General features: G+C 37.7%; 3 protein-coding genes across 5 annotated transcripts in view; all 3 read left to right on the top strand.

Moving 5' to 3' along the window:
• The window catches only part of myo15aa (myosin XVAa), a 55,160-nt gene that overhangs the window by 1,818 nt on the left and 36,600 nt on the right, over positions 1-16,742 (top strand). The window contains exons 2-7 of one of the 3 annotated variants that reach the window (XM_036566695.1): positions 11,891-12,008; positions 13,789-13,871; positions 14,025-14,088; positions 14,206-14,315; positions 14,408-14,482; positions 14,971-15,061. The exons of 1 other annotated variant lie outside the window; for it this stretch is intronic. In XM_036566695.1, the coding sequence (XP_036422588.1) occupies positions 13,789-13,871; positions 14,025-14,088; positions 14,206-14,315; positions 14,408-14,482; positions 14,971-15,061 (423 nt within the window). In that variant the 5' untranslated portion in view covers positions 11,891-12,008. The remainder of the gene's footprint in view (positions 1-11,890; positions 12,009-13,788; positions 13,872-14,024; positions 14,089-14,205; positions 14,316-14,407; positions 14,483-14,970; positions 15,062-16,742) is intronic. One more of the 3 variants, XM_036566694.1, reaches the window with a different exon arrangement.
• LOC118804899 (unconventional myosin-XV-like) lies at positions 6,321-8,658 on the top strand. Its single transcript, XM_036565513.1, has 2 exons — positions 6,321-8,484; positions 8,549-8,658. Exons 1-2 carry the CDS (start codon positions 6,321-6,323, stop codon positions 8,656-8,658), a joined length of 2,274 nt encoding a protein of 757 aa, XP_036421406.1.
• LOC118804898 (serine/arginine repetitive matrix protein 2-like) lies at positions 9,078-12,032 on the top strand. The gene has a single exon (XM_036565512.1). It carries the CDS (start codon positions 9,219-9,221, stop codon positions 12,030-12,032), a length of 2,814 nt encoding a protein of 937 aa, XP_036421405.1. The 5' UTR covers positions 9,078-9,218.

Below are 16,742 nucleotides of genomic sequence, written 5' to 3'. Positions count from 1 at the left end.
ATGATACCTGACGTTGGAGCCATATGGCGTAATATGTGGGTGTGAGCTGTAGCGAGGCATCCGTAGCTTTGGCTAAATGCTACAGCAGGAAAAACATGAAACCAAGACATTTTGATTGGAACAAATTTCTGTTGGAATTATATATATGATTAAAAGTAATGACAGTGCGTTCCCTCGCAGTAATTTTGCGTTCCCTCGCAAAAGTTTTCAACTGCAAATAACACAATGTAATTCCACTTTCCCCCATTTTAATGGCTCAGTAAAATTACATCTATTAAAACAACTTATTTTTTAATTTTAAATATTTACATCCGTTTATTTCAAATATGTTTTGCTTCTAGCATTGTATCTATGGTGAGTTTTACCGCGCGCGCGTGTGTGTGTGTGTGTGTGTGTGTGTATCCTCGTATCCTCCTGAGACCCAGAAAAATTCAAGTTTAAGAATTTCTGTAATTTTAGGATAAAATAAGTCTATTGGCTGAAAAAAAAAAAAAAATTGTCACAGTGAAATTTTTTTAAAAACACTTGTTTATTTTTTGTGTAATGTCCTTTATAGTGGACAACAGGACATTGGATAGTAAATATGTTGGTGTCATTTTACTTGTTTCCTATACTGCATCAGACCAAAACCCTGCTGCTACATCAGCAACAACTTCAAAAACCTTGTCATCAGTCTTCAAAGTCCTGATTATCAATGTGCTGCTCAAAGTAAATCCAGGGCTTCCAGTCAGTACAACTTTGGGTGTCATTTAGCAGCAAACTGTTCCATGGTAGGGATGATTCTTAGATATGAATGGAGAGGGATGAGAATTAATTTATTGTTAAATGTACCATTGTGTAAAAGGAGATTTTCTAATAAATTGGGAAATTAAATAAAGATCAGATCCCGGGTTTAAAGTCCATTTAGCAGTAAGAGTAATACTTAAAATACTGGTGGTACAAAAAGATAAGGACCAAAAAGAAAAAAAGATACAGTAATATCACAGTAATGTGTTTAACTGCTCAGCTTACACATTGTTGCTTCTAAGCCTAAAGGGGGGTGTGATCATCCTTTAATTAATCACCTGTGATACCACGAATTTCATAAATGCATATTTTTCAACTACTTACTTCTCTTGCTCCCATAAAATGTGGTTGCTGAGGTGGCAGCCATATATATATGTACATATTTACCAAAAGGAACAAAATTTGAAATTCATATTTTCCATATCATTTTATGATTTGCTAGACTGTAGGTCTGGATCTTTCAGTAACATATCACATAGTGGCTATAGTAGATTATAGTATTTGTCAGTAGAGTTTATGCTGTAATTCAATATACTTGACATTTCTAAATTTCTAAAGCTTAAAACTACAGTAGGGGCAAGATAAAAATTGTGTAACATATAGAAAAAAGTTAGCATTTGGAAGCAGCCATCAACAAAAACACAAAAACATTATGCAAAAACTCGTCATTTCCCATATTTTATGATTCTCAAAGAAGGCCACAGTGTTAAGAAGTGCCTTTGGTGTATTTTAAGAACAGTTTATACAATGCATAATAAACTGAAGGTGTCATTTGATGATACAGTAATCATACAGTCTCTACTGTCTTTATTTAGCTCATTAATTCACTATGATATGTTGTTGAGATCTCATACACACTGCAGTCATAATAGCCAGCCTGTACAGTATTGCAATTTAAAGAGCTTTGCTGCCACCTGCTGCAAAATAGATGTTCATCCGCTGAAGGCAAGCTTTATAGTAAAATGAAAAATTTGCTGACAGAAGCAATATACAGTGGCCTCAGAAAGCATTTGGAAATTTGTGGCATGCTTAAAATGTATGTAAGTTCATTGTGGTAGAAAAAAAATCAAGAAGTAAAGCCATTTATTTTAAACAGACCAAGAATATACTGAAGTATTTTTTCAGAAGTTATCATTTGAGCAGTCTCTTTGTAGACTTTTGCTGCTTTGCATCCAGTATGTCTTTGTATGCTTCTGAGTTCATGATCCCATCAATAAACACAAGCTTGCTGACACCACTGTAAGTAAAACAGCTCCAGACTTTCACATTTCCTCCTCTGCGCTTTGCAGTACTCCTAGTTAAATCTGCTTGCCATTCTTCTCCTGGCTTTCTCCACAGAGTCTAATGTCAGTTTAATGAGGTGCTAAAAGTGTTTTTCTCATCATATCAGTTTGGTAAACATCCAAGAAGTAACCTACACATTAACAGCAGTTGTCCAAATACTTTCTGGGGGCATTGTATGTTAAAATCACGACTGATGCCTAAATAAGAGGTGTCTTCATACTTGCCTAATGTTGTCTAACAAATATTTGACAACTTGGAAAATCATTATAGAGGGTCTGACAGGGACAACTGAAACCGCCTCATATCTGTTCTTACCGTTCAAACCACTTGTAGTCTGGTTCCCTTTTGAATGTAATATTCAGAAAACCTTGACTCAGGCATTATTTGTGAGCTGTACATGGTGCCACATGGCCTAGTAAATCAGGTTCTGTGAGAAAGATGAAAGGTAATTGGTTACAGATTGTCATGTTCTCCAATCAGCCATTAACCAACAATAGAACTGATGACGTGGTGTCTGTTTGTAGATAAACATGGTTTGTAGGTAGATGGACATAAATGGCCTCAAAAATAAGGATGCGAATCATTTGTTTAGTAACTCAATCTGAACCTATCTGTTCATAATGGATGCTCTCTTTGCCTGTAACTACTTAGAAGCATTATATAGCACTATGGTTTTTGTAAATGAATTGTCTAAATCAATAATAAAATCTGCAAGCACTGTAAAGCAAGCATTATTCTACCCAGGCTTTGAATAAAGCTTTACTCAGGCTTTTGATACTCCTGCATTCTGGGAAGATGAATGTAAGTGTGTAGGCAGAGGGTTTTCTGACCCACACAATGATCATCTCATTCATTAACAAAGAAAGAGTAATGGTCTAATATATTTTCCTAGACAAATCATTGTGGGTGGACAGTGCAGGGACCTACCTTGTGTGAATATTCCTCCAGCTTTTACACAGCATCACATAGGCATAGTTCATTAGCAGGTGTTGTAGCCGTGCTCTGTGGAGTTCTCTGAGAGAAATTTAACTTTAGACGCAATTAAATATTGATGATCATCTAAGGTAAGCCTTTAGCAAGAACTGGACTAGATTCATGTCAGAGTTGTGATTTTCATGTTTTAATTTGAGGATTTTTTTGTTGTTGTTGCTGTTGTTACAGAATGCAGAGATAATTTACTAAAATGAATATGGATATGTTATGGAAATGCAGGAATTAATCTTCTGTGACATCAAAATACACATTTAAAACCTTTTACATCTAAATTGTTTATTTGTATTTGCTTTTGTGACTTAAAACCTGTAATGTCTCCACCCACAATGGAGAAGTACATTTAATTTTACACCGGAAAGTGATTCCTCGAAGATAAAATAAATGAAAATATACTAATATACTATAAATAAAACCTATGTTATTATACAATTGCTTTATAAAATCCTGGTGCTGAATTCTGACTTTAGGTTGTTTATAAAGAATGGCCAAATCAAAAAAATAAAAAATGTATACAATTTCCTCTAAACTATCCTAAATGTAGTCAATTGAAGTTTACTTCTTTTGTTTTGCAGTGGAAAAAAAGATTTTATTTGCCATTTGCTTCTATTGCTTTTTAGCTGTGCTAGGCTTGTGGCTCCAGTGCAAAATTAGCAGAGCAACTACATTAGCCTATGGGGGAAACTGTGCTAGTATACCTTTAAGGGTGGGAATCAGAATTTTCTTGCATAATATGAGCATTTGATTGCATTTGCAATGTGGATGAATGGATGTTACAATATTGCAAAAACCAGCACAATCCATAGTCATAGGTTCAAGACATGCAGTGCTTTGTAATATGAACAATACCACAGAACTTTTCAGATTAAATAATTTCCATATGTATGTACCAACATTTACTACTGTTATTTTATTAGTAATCAGTAAATATTAAAAACCCACTTGTAAATAAGTGAAGAGTTTAGTTTCAAAATGCATTATAGACCTTTTTTCCATAATGTATATTGTTGTAGGTGAGCATTGCACATACAGGAAATATCAGTGCTATATTATGATTAATAACACCTTTATTAGAGTAATAAGAATGCATGTTACATTATACTTCATCTGTTATTCTTTTTAAAAACTTGTTTTATGCAAAATTGTTACCAATATATTGAAATAAAGCTCTCCATGTTACGATTTACATAATGTATTACACCTATTACATAATGTATTACAAATGTTTCGTTTTTTAAAAGGACACGTCCTCACTGTTACGTGGACACCTTGAAATTTAAGACGGAGCTCCCCTGTGCCACTTGACTGAAACCCTACACAGCAGTTGGCCTGGGTGAATAGCAAGGTCTGGATTTAAGCTAAGTTCATTTAGGGTTTGCAGTGTACAATACTGTCTCATCAGGACTGCTTTAGATGATTTAAACTTTTTTTTAATCAGAACTTTTAAACGACCTGAGCATTGCATGTCATGCATTGTAGTTTTTTAGTTTTAGGTGCTACTGACAAATTTTAACTTCCACTTATCTGCAAAAAGCACAATTATCAGTGTCTGAACTGATATCGCAATTAAACTAACCCAAATCCACTCTGTATCTGAAAATCTAGCTTCTTCTTTTGTTGGAAATTAATGGAGTTCATATATTTGTTTATAGGTCTGTATAAACTTGTACATGATCTATATTGTACCCAGATTTTTATTGGATCAACTGCATCTAGTGATAGTCCATAATAATAGATAATGTACATTAATACATTTTATGTTTAAACATTAATCTACTCAACAATGTTTCTTATTGCTCTCCTAGCACTGTTAGTTGGAGATAATTGTTGCAGTATTGTTCCAGTCTATGGCAACATATTTTCACTTCAACAATGAATGACTTTACAGTAGATATATTTAGAACTTTTCCAATTAATATTTCATCATTTCTTAGTAAACTCAATAGAAACCTCCCATTAAGAATTGATAACTGTCAGCGTCATGAACTCGTGGAATATTAACCAGTCATCAATGAATTAACATGAATCCCACAACTGAACATATAAAAAATAACCATTCCAGTTAGAGTGCAACAATGAAAAAAAAACATTTGCATTGAACATTTTTTTTCCAAAATATTTTAAAGTCAACAATAAAGTTAAGTTTATAAAACTTCAAAGCAAACTGTTTACATGTTCTTGTTTCATGTTTATATATTTATCATTATTACCACCAACAGTTCTAATATGTTTGCCAGTTTTTTTCCCAAATTTGCTGAAATTTCTCCAATACATAAATATTTTCAGCTGTACTTTGGTTCTTATTAAAGTATTTTACAGCATAAATACAGCATACTTTAAAACTGTACACATATGTAAAGGTTGTGATCAGTGTCTTTTGTGATATTCCAATATATCAATGTAGCAATGCAAAGCACAAAAAAGGGAAAAACATAAAAAAACAGGATTCTTTGTGCAAGAAACACATCAAACATACATATAAGTACTTCTGAAAAACACATCAAACATACATATAAGTACTTCTGAAAAATGTTTTTGACTCACCTACTCCGCTGAACATCGAATTCCTCTTTGGTTTCCAACAGACATTTTTTCTGCTCTTTGGAAATGTTTCTCAGACAGTTTAGTAACAGCTCAGCCAACCTGCATAATTTATACAGGAATGAGCCAAAGAGATAATGTTACTCTAAGTCAGTGTAGTTGATACATTTAAGGTGCCCTTTGCAACTATAACAGGGAGCTCTCACATACTTTCAGACACATGCTTCCAGACTTTTGCAAGGACAGTGTCTGAGACTCACTGAGGACAAATACGTAACTGGAGCGTTATCACTTAGACAAAAGGCAAAGGGCTGCAGCACATGACAAAAGGGATGCTGACATTTATGGATACCTGACGTAGATTACAGAGTCTCTCGTCTCTGGGAAATCTTTTGCCAAAATCAACTCAAGAGCCAAGGGAGAGAATCTGTTGGACATTTCATACATGAAGAATATAACAATGTAAGGTAGAGTTCTAAACGACTATTTTTCTTGAAGGAAATATTCTTCTTATTTAGAATTGTAATCAAGAAAAATGCACTAGAATAGATAAATGGCACACTTCTCTTCTGTGAGATGATGGACAAATTCAATTTTGCACTTTCATTGTGGATCTGTACTCCAAATGAAATATTTTGCTAATGTATGAGTATACTGTCACTGACCAGTCATTTCTGAAATAGTGACATAGACTAGCATGACTTTTATGAAGGGATAAAATGCCACCAAAGAAAGGTGATAAAGCAGCAGCTAAGAAGGGTGACAAAGGGAAGGCAGAGGAACCGAAAGAGGATACCAAAGGAGGAAAAAATGAGAAGAAAGGGGGAAAGGGGGCCAAAGAGCAGCCTGCAAAAGGCAAAGGAAAGGAGGACCCTAAGAAAGGAAAGGGCAAAGGCAAGCAAGCTGTTACCAGTGAATCTGAAGAGGGCTCGGATGCAGAGCACTTACAGAGTGAAGTTGAAGACAGTGAGACAGTAGATGAAGAAGAGCTGCCAAGTGAGGATGAAGGAGGGAAAGGGAAAGGGAAAGGAAAAGCTGCACTCAAAGGAGCTTCTAAGGCTATGGCAGTGAAGGCTGCAGCTAAGCCAAAGCGTGGCCAAGCGGTGGAAGAAGGGGTTGATCCAAAAACTGGTAAGCGTGCCAACATTAAGGCTGCATCCAAAGTTGTGGCGGGATTTAAACCTGAAGAGAAAAAGCCTCAAATACAACTGGGTAAAATGAAAGATATTAACATTAAAGGGGCATCACAGGTTCTCACTGGTCTGGCTGGAAAGTCTTCACCTTTTTCGGTGCCAGCCCCAAAACAACCTAAAAGAGGGCTAAAAAGTACATCTAGACTTTTCATGCGACTATCAAAGAAGAAAAAAGATACTACACCCAAGGCATTACAAAGCCCATCTAAGTTGTTTGCAGGGTTTGGTAAGCCTAAAGCAGAAGATTTAAAGAATACATCTAAATTCATGTCAGGTTTTCTAGGTGGTGGAAAAAATAAAAATGAGAAGAAAGAAGAAGGTGGAAAATCTGTTTTATTGCTCAATATTGGTGGGAAAACAGGAAAAACTGCTGCTGCAACCTCTGGGTTAGGGGGCAAATTCAAAGGATTTTTTGGTAAAAAGAATACTGGAGTGGCAAAATTCAAGAATAAAGGATGGGTTCTAGGTAAAATTTCAGGTGCAACTAATTGGCTGACTCGTAAATTTTTAACATCCAAAACATCTCGGGGAAGGCTTGGTCGTTCTGTTCGTTACCACAGGTCAGACATGGAAAGATACAATGGCTATCAAAATGGAGGATATGAATATGATGAGGAGGAGTTTAGCTATGAGGAAGATGATTATGAACAAAGAAGCTATGGAAGGAATAACCCAAGAGGGCGATATTTGGGCAGGGATTATGACGGATATGGTCATGGACATTTCAGTGGTCCGCACCAATATGACTCCTATGAGGAAGATTATTATGATTACCCTGAAGATGAATATGCCTTCTATGGTGAGGAGAATAATTACTATGATCCCCTTTACAAAGATGAATATGACTATTATGATGAGGACTACTATGATGAATATGATGAAAGACAACCATATGACTATTATGACGATGGAATGGACTATTATGATTACAGGCAGCAGGGAATGGATGAGTATGGTTACTTTGATTATGGTGGAGAATATTATGATGAATTTGGTTTTCCAATTGAAGATGAACATTGGTACTATGGAAATACAGAACACTACAGCTATGGTTTTTACCCAGAGGAGATTGATTATTATGGCAATCAACAAGGTTTTTATGGTCATCCAGAAGGGTTGCCAGATGCCTATATGATGTACTCTAGTTACCCAAATCCATACAGTCAAAATGTATACAGCTACAGTGGAGATGCCACATCAGTTTACCTTGATCCACTTTTGGGTGGTACCCAGCCGAATATGTATGTAATGGAGGACATAATGGAACAAACTGAGCCATCAGAACTTTATGGGAATGAATATGCACATCTAGCAATGGAAAGCACACTAATTGAAGATCCATTCCGGGTCCCAAGACCACAGATTAAATTGTTTGGGAAAGACAAACTTGAAATTACAAATCCACCATCTCCTCATATTGCCCTAAATGATTTTGAAGTGATGACAGACATGCAACATGAAATTCAGCCAACTTTTCCTCAAACTGTGGGATTTACTCCACATACTGGAATGGTGCAAGGACCACTGTCCCCTGCAGCAACTCCTATGTTTATCCACCAAGCACCAGCACCATTTCCTTCGGTACAAACTGGTAGTCCTATTTTCATCCAGTCACCTCAGTTGCCTTCCTCTCCAATACTTCAAGCAAAGCCTCCTTTCCCCCTTAATGTGCCAGCATCACCCACTCCAAGTAGACACTCTTTTGGACCACACATGCCACTCTCAATACCACCATCCCCTGTTCTGTCTGCAAGGAGATTCGACCCAAACCTTGGAGATCAAGTGCCCCCTCACTTTGTCTCTTCAGATCCCATGTTTCAGAGACTTGAATTTCCAGCTGAGATTATGCAACCAACACCAATGAGACGAAGTCCACTTCCCTCACCACAGCTGTCTATTAGACAAGGCCATATTTCACCTGGTCGAACTAGCCCTCTGTCTTACCAAAGATTTGATATTCAACCAGAGGACATAGGTCCAGGATTTTCGCCAAGGCAGCCAAGAAGAATGTTTGGCCCACCTTCGTACAATAATAATGCCCAGCGACCACTTTCTCCTATTCAAAGGAGAAAATTTAGCCCCCCATCTTCCCCACTACCCTTGAGGCGAGGACCATCTCCTTCTGCTACTTTGAAGGAAAAGTCTCCCATCCCCCAAAGAAAACCATTTTTGTCTCGAGCACAGTCTCCTCATGCTATAGGAAGGGAAAGTCCACTAACTTCACCACGTGGCTCAATGAGAAGGAGAAGTCCACCGTCATCTCCAAGAGTCAACCTGCGGAAAAGTATCCATTCAGCTCCTCCCCCAAGTTCTTTCAGACCAATTGGTGGAAAAAAAAGGAATGACTCTTTCATATCAACAAGATCAGTAGCTTGTTCACCACAGCCTTCTTTAAGGAGAAGGAGTCCTCCATTATCTCCAAGAATGGGTCCTCAAACAGAACTTGAGGGTTCTCCTTATCCTCCACACAGAGCCTCATCTCCCATCCAAAGAATGGGATCTCCAAGACCATTGTCTCCTTCTGCTTCTAGATCTCAGCGACCTCTGTCCCCTACCCCATCAAGACTTTCTGGTAGAATCCAGCAAGACTCACAAAATCTACCAAGCCATTCATCCACTCGCAGATTCAGAGGATTTGGCCGAAACAAAGTACCTATGGGTACTGTTAAACCGTCCCCTGTCAATCCAGTTTTCCGAAGAAGAAGCCGTCAAGATGCTCCCCTAATGCAGAATGTTGCTCCACTCAGATCCTCCATTCATAATGGAACAGTGGGTTCAGGACCTATGAGTCGAAGCACAACCACCTCTCCTGTTATGTTAACAAGACAAGGTTCTAGAGTAACAGGATTCAGAGACTCAAAAAGATTTTTCCCACCAGGAACTCCAAATGCTCAGAGAGGTTTTCATAGACCTGTTGGGAGAGGTCGTCCTGTTGTAAGAGTACCAATAAATCCTGTTCCAGTGAGGCAGTCGGTAAGGGGGGCAAGTCATCCTGTTGTAATGAATGGCCAAGCACCTTTCCCACAACAAATTTCAATGAATGGCCAAGCACCTTTCCCACAACAAATTTCAATGAAACAGCCAGCACCACCATCACCACAACTTTCCCTCAGGCATATACCAAATCCAGCTCTTTCACCTCAGCTATCAACAAGACCAGGTTCACCTCAGCTATCAATGAGATCTGGATCGCCACAGCTTCCAATAAGACCAGGCACACCTCACCTCCCAATGAGACCAGCTTCACCTCACTGCCCAGCGACACCTGGCTCACCAATAGCGGTACACTCTCCATTACCTGGGAATCTCTCATCGCCTGTATTAACAAATGCTTTGCATAATCAAGCCATTAATCGTTCCTCCCTCAGGTCTCCATTTACACCTGGTCTTCAGCCTCAGGAGGTGACGTCTTTTGGTCAGACAGTTGTGCAAGGTCCCTCTCTTCTCTTATCAAATGCTTTACAGAATCCACATCTCTCCACTACTTCTTATAATTCACCTCTTCAGAGATTCAAGTCTGTTCAGTCTCCACTTCACATACCGCAGATCAATCAGGGTGCAATTCAGTCTCCTTCTCCAGTTTTGACGAATGCATTGCAGAACCCACAGCTCCGTAATGCTGTGTATAGCTCACCCCTACAGCGACCTGTATCTCCCCATTCAGGAGTGACACCACCACATGTTCAGGCTACTGATCAAAGCTCTATAATGCTGAGTAATGCTCTACAAAATCCTTATCTTCGCAGTGCTTCATTCAGCTCCCCCTTACAAAGAATTGCATCTCCACATCCAATGGTAGCACAGCAGGACACCCAGAAAAATATGCAGTCTTCTTCAGTTCTTGCAAGTGCATTGCAGAATCCTCATCTGCGAAATGCCTCATATACCTCACCACTTCAAAGAAATGTATACACTCCAATGGTGACACAACCTAATCAACAAACAGCACAAGTTTCACCATCTTTATTGTCCAGTGCACTACAGAACCCTCATTTACGCAATGCCTCATACACTTCTCCTTTACAGAGAAGTCCTACACCTTTTCGTCAAGCACAAGGACCTTCTTCTATTTTATCTAGTGCATTAAAGAATCCAAACATCCAGGGTGCTTCTTTTCGACTACCTGATGGGTCAATAATATCTAGAAACTCAGGCAGTGAAAGAGAGGACACCACCCCATCTCTTTTGTCAAATGCTTTGCAAAACCCAAGTCTCCGTAAAGCAGCTTACAGGTTGCCAGATGGTACAATCACACTTAGAAATGAAGTGCAACAACCAGCTTCATCTCCTTCTCTGTTATCCAATGCCCTTCAAAATGCCAATGTTCGAAAAGCATCTTACAGACTCCCTGAAGGATCTATTTTGTCTCGAAGTTCTGAACAAGTAAATGAAACAAAACCATTTTCACCTTTTTTAGGAAATGCTCTACAGAATCCCAACCTTCGTAAAGCTTCTTACAGACTCCCAGATGGAACTCTCCTATCTCAAAATCAAAAGACAGAAATGTCACCCTCCCCTATTCTTTCAAATGCTCTTCAGAACACAAGCCTCCGAATGGCTTCGTACAGGCTTCCTGATGGAACACTTTTAACCAAGAGCTCTGAACAGGAAGCAGAACAAAATATTACATCCCATTTGTCAAGTGCTTTGCAAAATGCAAATCTTCGCAGTGCTTCTTATCGACTGCCCAATACCTCAGGCCTATTCAGAAACCCCAACAAAAAAGAACAAACCTCAGTGCTGTCAAGCGCGCTTCAGAACCAAAATCTTCGTAAGGCCTCCTACAGACTGCCAGATGGATCAATCATGGCTAGGGGTAAAACAGCTGAAAGTGGTCAACCCTCTTCACCATTTCTGGGAAAAGCACTGAAGAATACTAATTTACATAAAGCCTCCTTTAAGTTGTCCACAACTTTCGGGAGTTCTCCAGAGGACCCAAGGTATGCAGTGGTGACACCTCAGGTTCAGGGTCAACCTGGTGAACACTGGGCACAAATCCAAACAATAGATCTTCATGAGCCAGATGATGTCTGGTCTTCAGAAAGAGTCCTTCCACATCATACTGTGCAGAACCTCACAAAATGGTCCATGTACAGGGATGAAGAATTGGTGGATTTTGTCATTCCTGTGTATCCTGGGCAAGAGGCTGATGGTACTGAGCCTGAGTGGTTACCAGACAGGGAGGGTGAACCTCAAGGGCACTGGTATGATAAGGTACAGCTAATATTTTGGACATAAGTCACTATTAGTTCTGCAGTGCCTTCATGATTTTAACTGCTATGTTTTAGTATATGTGGTATATTTGTTAAAATACTTTATGCCATAAGATTGTTTTCACAGTAGGTCAATTCATAACAATTCTCACAGTTGGGGCTTGCGTGATTACAGTAGAAATACAAAGAATAAAGAGGTAAGGCCATCAAAAAAAACATTATTCTGTACTGAAACAGAAGATTGGATAAAATGTTATGGGGTCCTATTTTTGTTATCATAGTGCAAGGGAAAAAATTACACATAAAATTACAGTAGTTGTGCATGAAAATGTGGCTTAGGCACTAACCTGCTTTTGGGCAGTGCAATTGTAAAATAATTAGATTAGAATGTGCTGGCAGCACAGCGTCAGTACCCACCTTATTCCGACTGATGCACTTGCAGCCCTGCGGTCCTCATTTGCACATTTGGACAATAGGGTGTCCCATTTCTCATTTTGATCCCCAAAACCATGTTCACGACAGCCCTCTGTGTGCCCTAAGTTTGCCCTTTAGTAAAGACTTTATAGATGCAGACTTAGTTGTGGCCTCTAACCCCTCTAACCCAAAATTCCTGGAGATTCAGACAAGGACACATCAGATTGGAGAGATTTGTTTACAACAGCCTGACCAACCTGAGCAAATATTCAAGTGTTAAAATGCATTTGCTTTTTAATTTTGACATGTCCTTGAGCTTCATGGTAGCAGTCTGGATTGAGCCACTGTAGAAAAGAAAATGAGCTTTTTCAAAAGCGACTGATAAAATGATTTTGTTAACAATTTAATGTCCTCACCAAGACAAAAGCAGTGGAATTTTTTGTGGTGGAATTGTGGAATTGGTGGGGTTTTTTTTTTTCGTTTTTTGACCCCACAATTTTTAAAATATTCAAAATATTCAAAATATTTTCAAAATATATTCAATACCAAACGGTCAAGATGGCACTTTGTAGCATATATAGTGACTCAAAATGTGCTCTGTCAAATGGTTGAACAGAACATTAAAGGGTTAAGGTACTTGGACAGCCTGTACATTGCATGAGTCCGCTTTTAAATGTAGTGCCAAGATTTCTTGCCCTATACATTCACACATTGTTGATGCGACTAAAATGCGGAACTGAAGCAGAACTGCAGGGTTTAGAGGGTCTTGGGCCAAGCCTATTTTCATAATGGCAAGTATTGCTCCCATTGTAGAATATAGCTGTATTTCATTACTTCTACACGATAATGAAAAACAGGTCGTGTCAGCACAGAGTATTTCTGGCCACCAAAGTAAAAACACACTTAGCAGTACTCTGACATTAAACAACTAAACTGCACTTGCACTTGCACAAAAATAGACTTGTAAGACCAGATCTAATCACTGAAGAATTTGGATTTGAGACAGAAGCTTATTAAAAAGATCTGGGCTATCCAAGAAGACTCATAACATTTTGAAGCAGAATGTCTTTACAGGTCACTATGTAAATGTTAGGTAACATTAAAAGAATGCTATATGCAGCCATATCAGCTAACTCAGCAGTGTTCTTTACTCCCAAGTCCTGGAAGGCCATAACACTGGGCAGTTTGGTGCTTCCTCTGTTCCAACACACGTGACTCAGTTCGTGAAACTCTTAATGAGTTGAAGCAGATGTGTTTGGCCACTTATGGATATTATAATTTTTAAAATATTCATTAATTTTTTAGTTATGTCTGGCTGCTGCTTTTATTTGTGTCATCAATTTATATGTATTAACTTGGGTATGTAGATGTACTCAATCCGAAGTCTGCCAACAATGTTGTACCGAGAGCGAGCTGAGGAGGATGGGATTGAGGATATGACACAACTGGAGTAAGAATTTATTTAATCTCACAGACAGCTAACTTATCTGATGAAATAAAATTATTTTGTTACACTTACTACTTTGGAACCTGTTTGTTTAGATCAATATCTCTTTCAGCTGCCTATGCAATCTTTTAAATATGGCCGAACTTATTTTTCCAGGGAGCTTCATGAAGCAGCTGTTTTACTCAACCTGAGGAAAAGGTTTGAACGAGAACTGATTTATGTGAGTAAAATTTTAAGAATTTTCACACAATACTTCCTGTAAGACTATTTTATTGTACATTGGTTAACTGTATGATTACGTTGATATATTAATTTTGCTTGTATGCTTTCATTCAAGACATATATTGGAAGTATTTTGGTAGCTCTGAATCCCTACAAGATGTACAATATTTATGGAACAGACATGGTGCTGCAACACAAAGGGCATGCCCTTGGTGAAAATCCTCCGTAAGCTCAGAGTCCTGTTTTTCATTTTTCTATAAAGCTTTTATAGAGGTGGTTGTTAATATGTTTATATTAACAAAAATATTTATTTCCAGGCATTTATTTGCTATAGCAAATGCTGCTTACACAAAAATGATGGATGCCAAACAGAACCAGTGCATTATTATCAGGTATAGTTAAATTAAAATATGAGTTACTTTGAGATGTTGCTTTTTTTTGAATGAAATTGGGAGGAGTCAAAGCCCTCAGTCCATTATTCTCTTGTGTAGTCTTTTAAGCAGTTTAGCTGATCGGTGTCAATACTGTTTGACAACTGATCACCTGGAACACTTTAAACCTCTCTCTGAAGGAGATACTTGTAAGGAAAGACTGCTGGTGTCTGGCCTAGGACTGCACCATCAGATCACATCTCTGTGAAATGCACCCACTGTCGTCTCAGAGAAGCTGGCACGATGCACACATTCCAGCATTCGATTTCACTTCTGTCTGACGACCAGACACTATGCTCATTACTTAAGTGCAAAGCAAAGGAGGTGGAACTCGATTCTTCACATGCCAAGTCTCTGTGCCAGTTTACCTAATTGTGGTGTTAAGCTGATAATTGGGGGGTTACGGCCACCATTTGGTGCAAGTGTAAAATGTGCTTATTGTATTTCAGTGGGGAGAGTGGTGCTGGCAAAACTGAGGCCACAAAGCTGGTCCTGCGCTATTTAGCTGCTATACATCACAAACGCAACATAACACAGCAGGTATGGTCCAACTAAGCTAGTTTATAATGGTTTGCTTATACAGCACTCAGACATATGATGTACTTTGATGTAACAAGTGTTTTTTTTTATATTTTCCTTTAATTCGTGTACAGATTGAGGTATTGTATTTTTGGTTTTTGGCATGTCTGTGTGCACAGTGACAAGTACTGCATGATGTTTTAGAAAGTGCATGCATCTTATGCTTTATTGTCTGCAAACTATTTGTTCATACATATGAATAAATGAATCCACATGACATTTATGTGTAAATGTCATCCAGTACATCCTACAGAAGATAACCCTTTTTTGCTTCCATAATTGCTTACCTTCTATTGAATATGCAATTATGGAAGTTTCATTAAGACAATTAGATATAATGCTTTATAATGTAATACAGTCTATGTGGAGCATTGTACCAAATTTTTTTTTCTTCCAGATTTAAACATTTAAAAGTTAAAACTGTGATCCCCCAGTAAAAAAAATGTTTTTTCAGATCTTAGCTATTTACAGGGATTATGTTCTGATCTGTTTAAACCCAATTGAGATAGTAATAAGCTAAATACATGCAAACTCATCATTTGTAGGGTACGTTCTGTTGGGAGGTGGCTGTCCCAAACCCTAACCCCTAAATTTCTACTTGTGAAAATAAAACTTACATTTTTTACATTTTTTACTTTGTTTGTAAGAAGATCTTTTTGATTTATGTTAAAGTGAAGTCAGAAAATGTAGATTTATTGTGAGTTTAATATTTAAACAAAAAAAAATTATTCCAAAATACTGTCCCACGTTTGCATGTAACGATCGAAATACAGAGAGTCCATAGGCGGAGCATTATTTTAGCCACACCCTTGCACCCTTGCATTTTAGAGCAGTTAGTGAAACTGCATCCCTGACCCTCATGGCCACATGGTGAGCACTTTGATCCTATTGTTTTGAAGTAAATGTGTCCCAAAGTCTTAAAATCACTGTGTTACCTTAATTGTTCTTAAATTGTCACTAATGAAACACATTTTCTGCAATTAAATAAACTTTTTTATGTTTTAATAAAAATATTATGATTTTTTGTATATACAGCTGTTCAGAGCTGTTAGCTATTACTGGCTTTTTTTTTTAGTTATGCTCAAAGTTAACTAAAGTTATTACTACCAAAACATTTGGTAATGTATCAGTAGTGTTATGATTGTTTTGTTAATGACAAAATGGAATGTTCAATCATTTGTTTTAATAAAATAATCATAATTAACATATAGAGTCACTTAAAGCAAAATGCTTTTAGTCTAAAGTCTAAATCAGTTAAAAGTCTGAAATGTGCTTTTAACTCTGACCAATTTGGTAGAATGGTCCATATATTATAGTAAAATAGATTTCATTTGTGTTAAATGTGATGAATTACACATATCCAATATGACTGCATAAAAGTAACATCAACACATCTAAGCTTCTGCAATGCAGAGGTTGTTTGAACAGACCTGATTGATAAATTGAGTATATGGTCCAATAGGACTAAACATGTCATATCATTTTTAGACAATTTCTAACAAGAAAATAGCTAAGCCAGTTAGGTGTCATCAAAAATATTCACAAATTTGGAATAAAATCTATTGTGAACTGAGAATTCTGTGTTCCAACAGTGAAGACCTATAGCTATAGTAGGCCATCCAATACTGTATTATGGTATGAG

The sequence above is a fragment of the Colossoma macropomum genome, unplaced genomic scaffold, assembly GCF_904425465.1.
Source record: "Colossoma macropomum unplaced genomic scaffold, Colossoma_macropomum, whole genome shotgun sequence".
NCBI lineage: Eukaryota > Metazoa > Chordata > Actinopteri > Characiformes > Serrasalmidae > Colossoma > Colossoma macropomum.
Note: the sequence above shows the minus strand (reverse complement) of the source record. Positions and strands in the feature narration are given on the sequence as shown.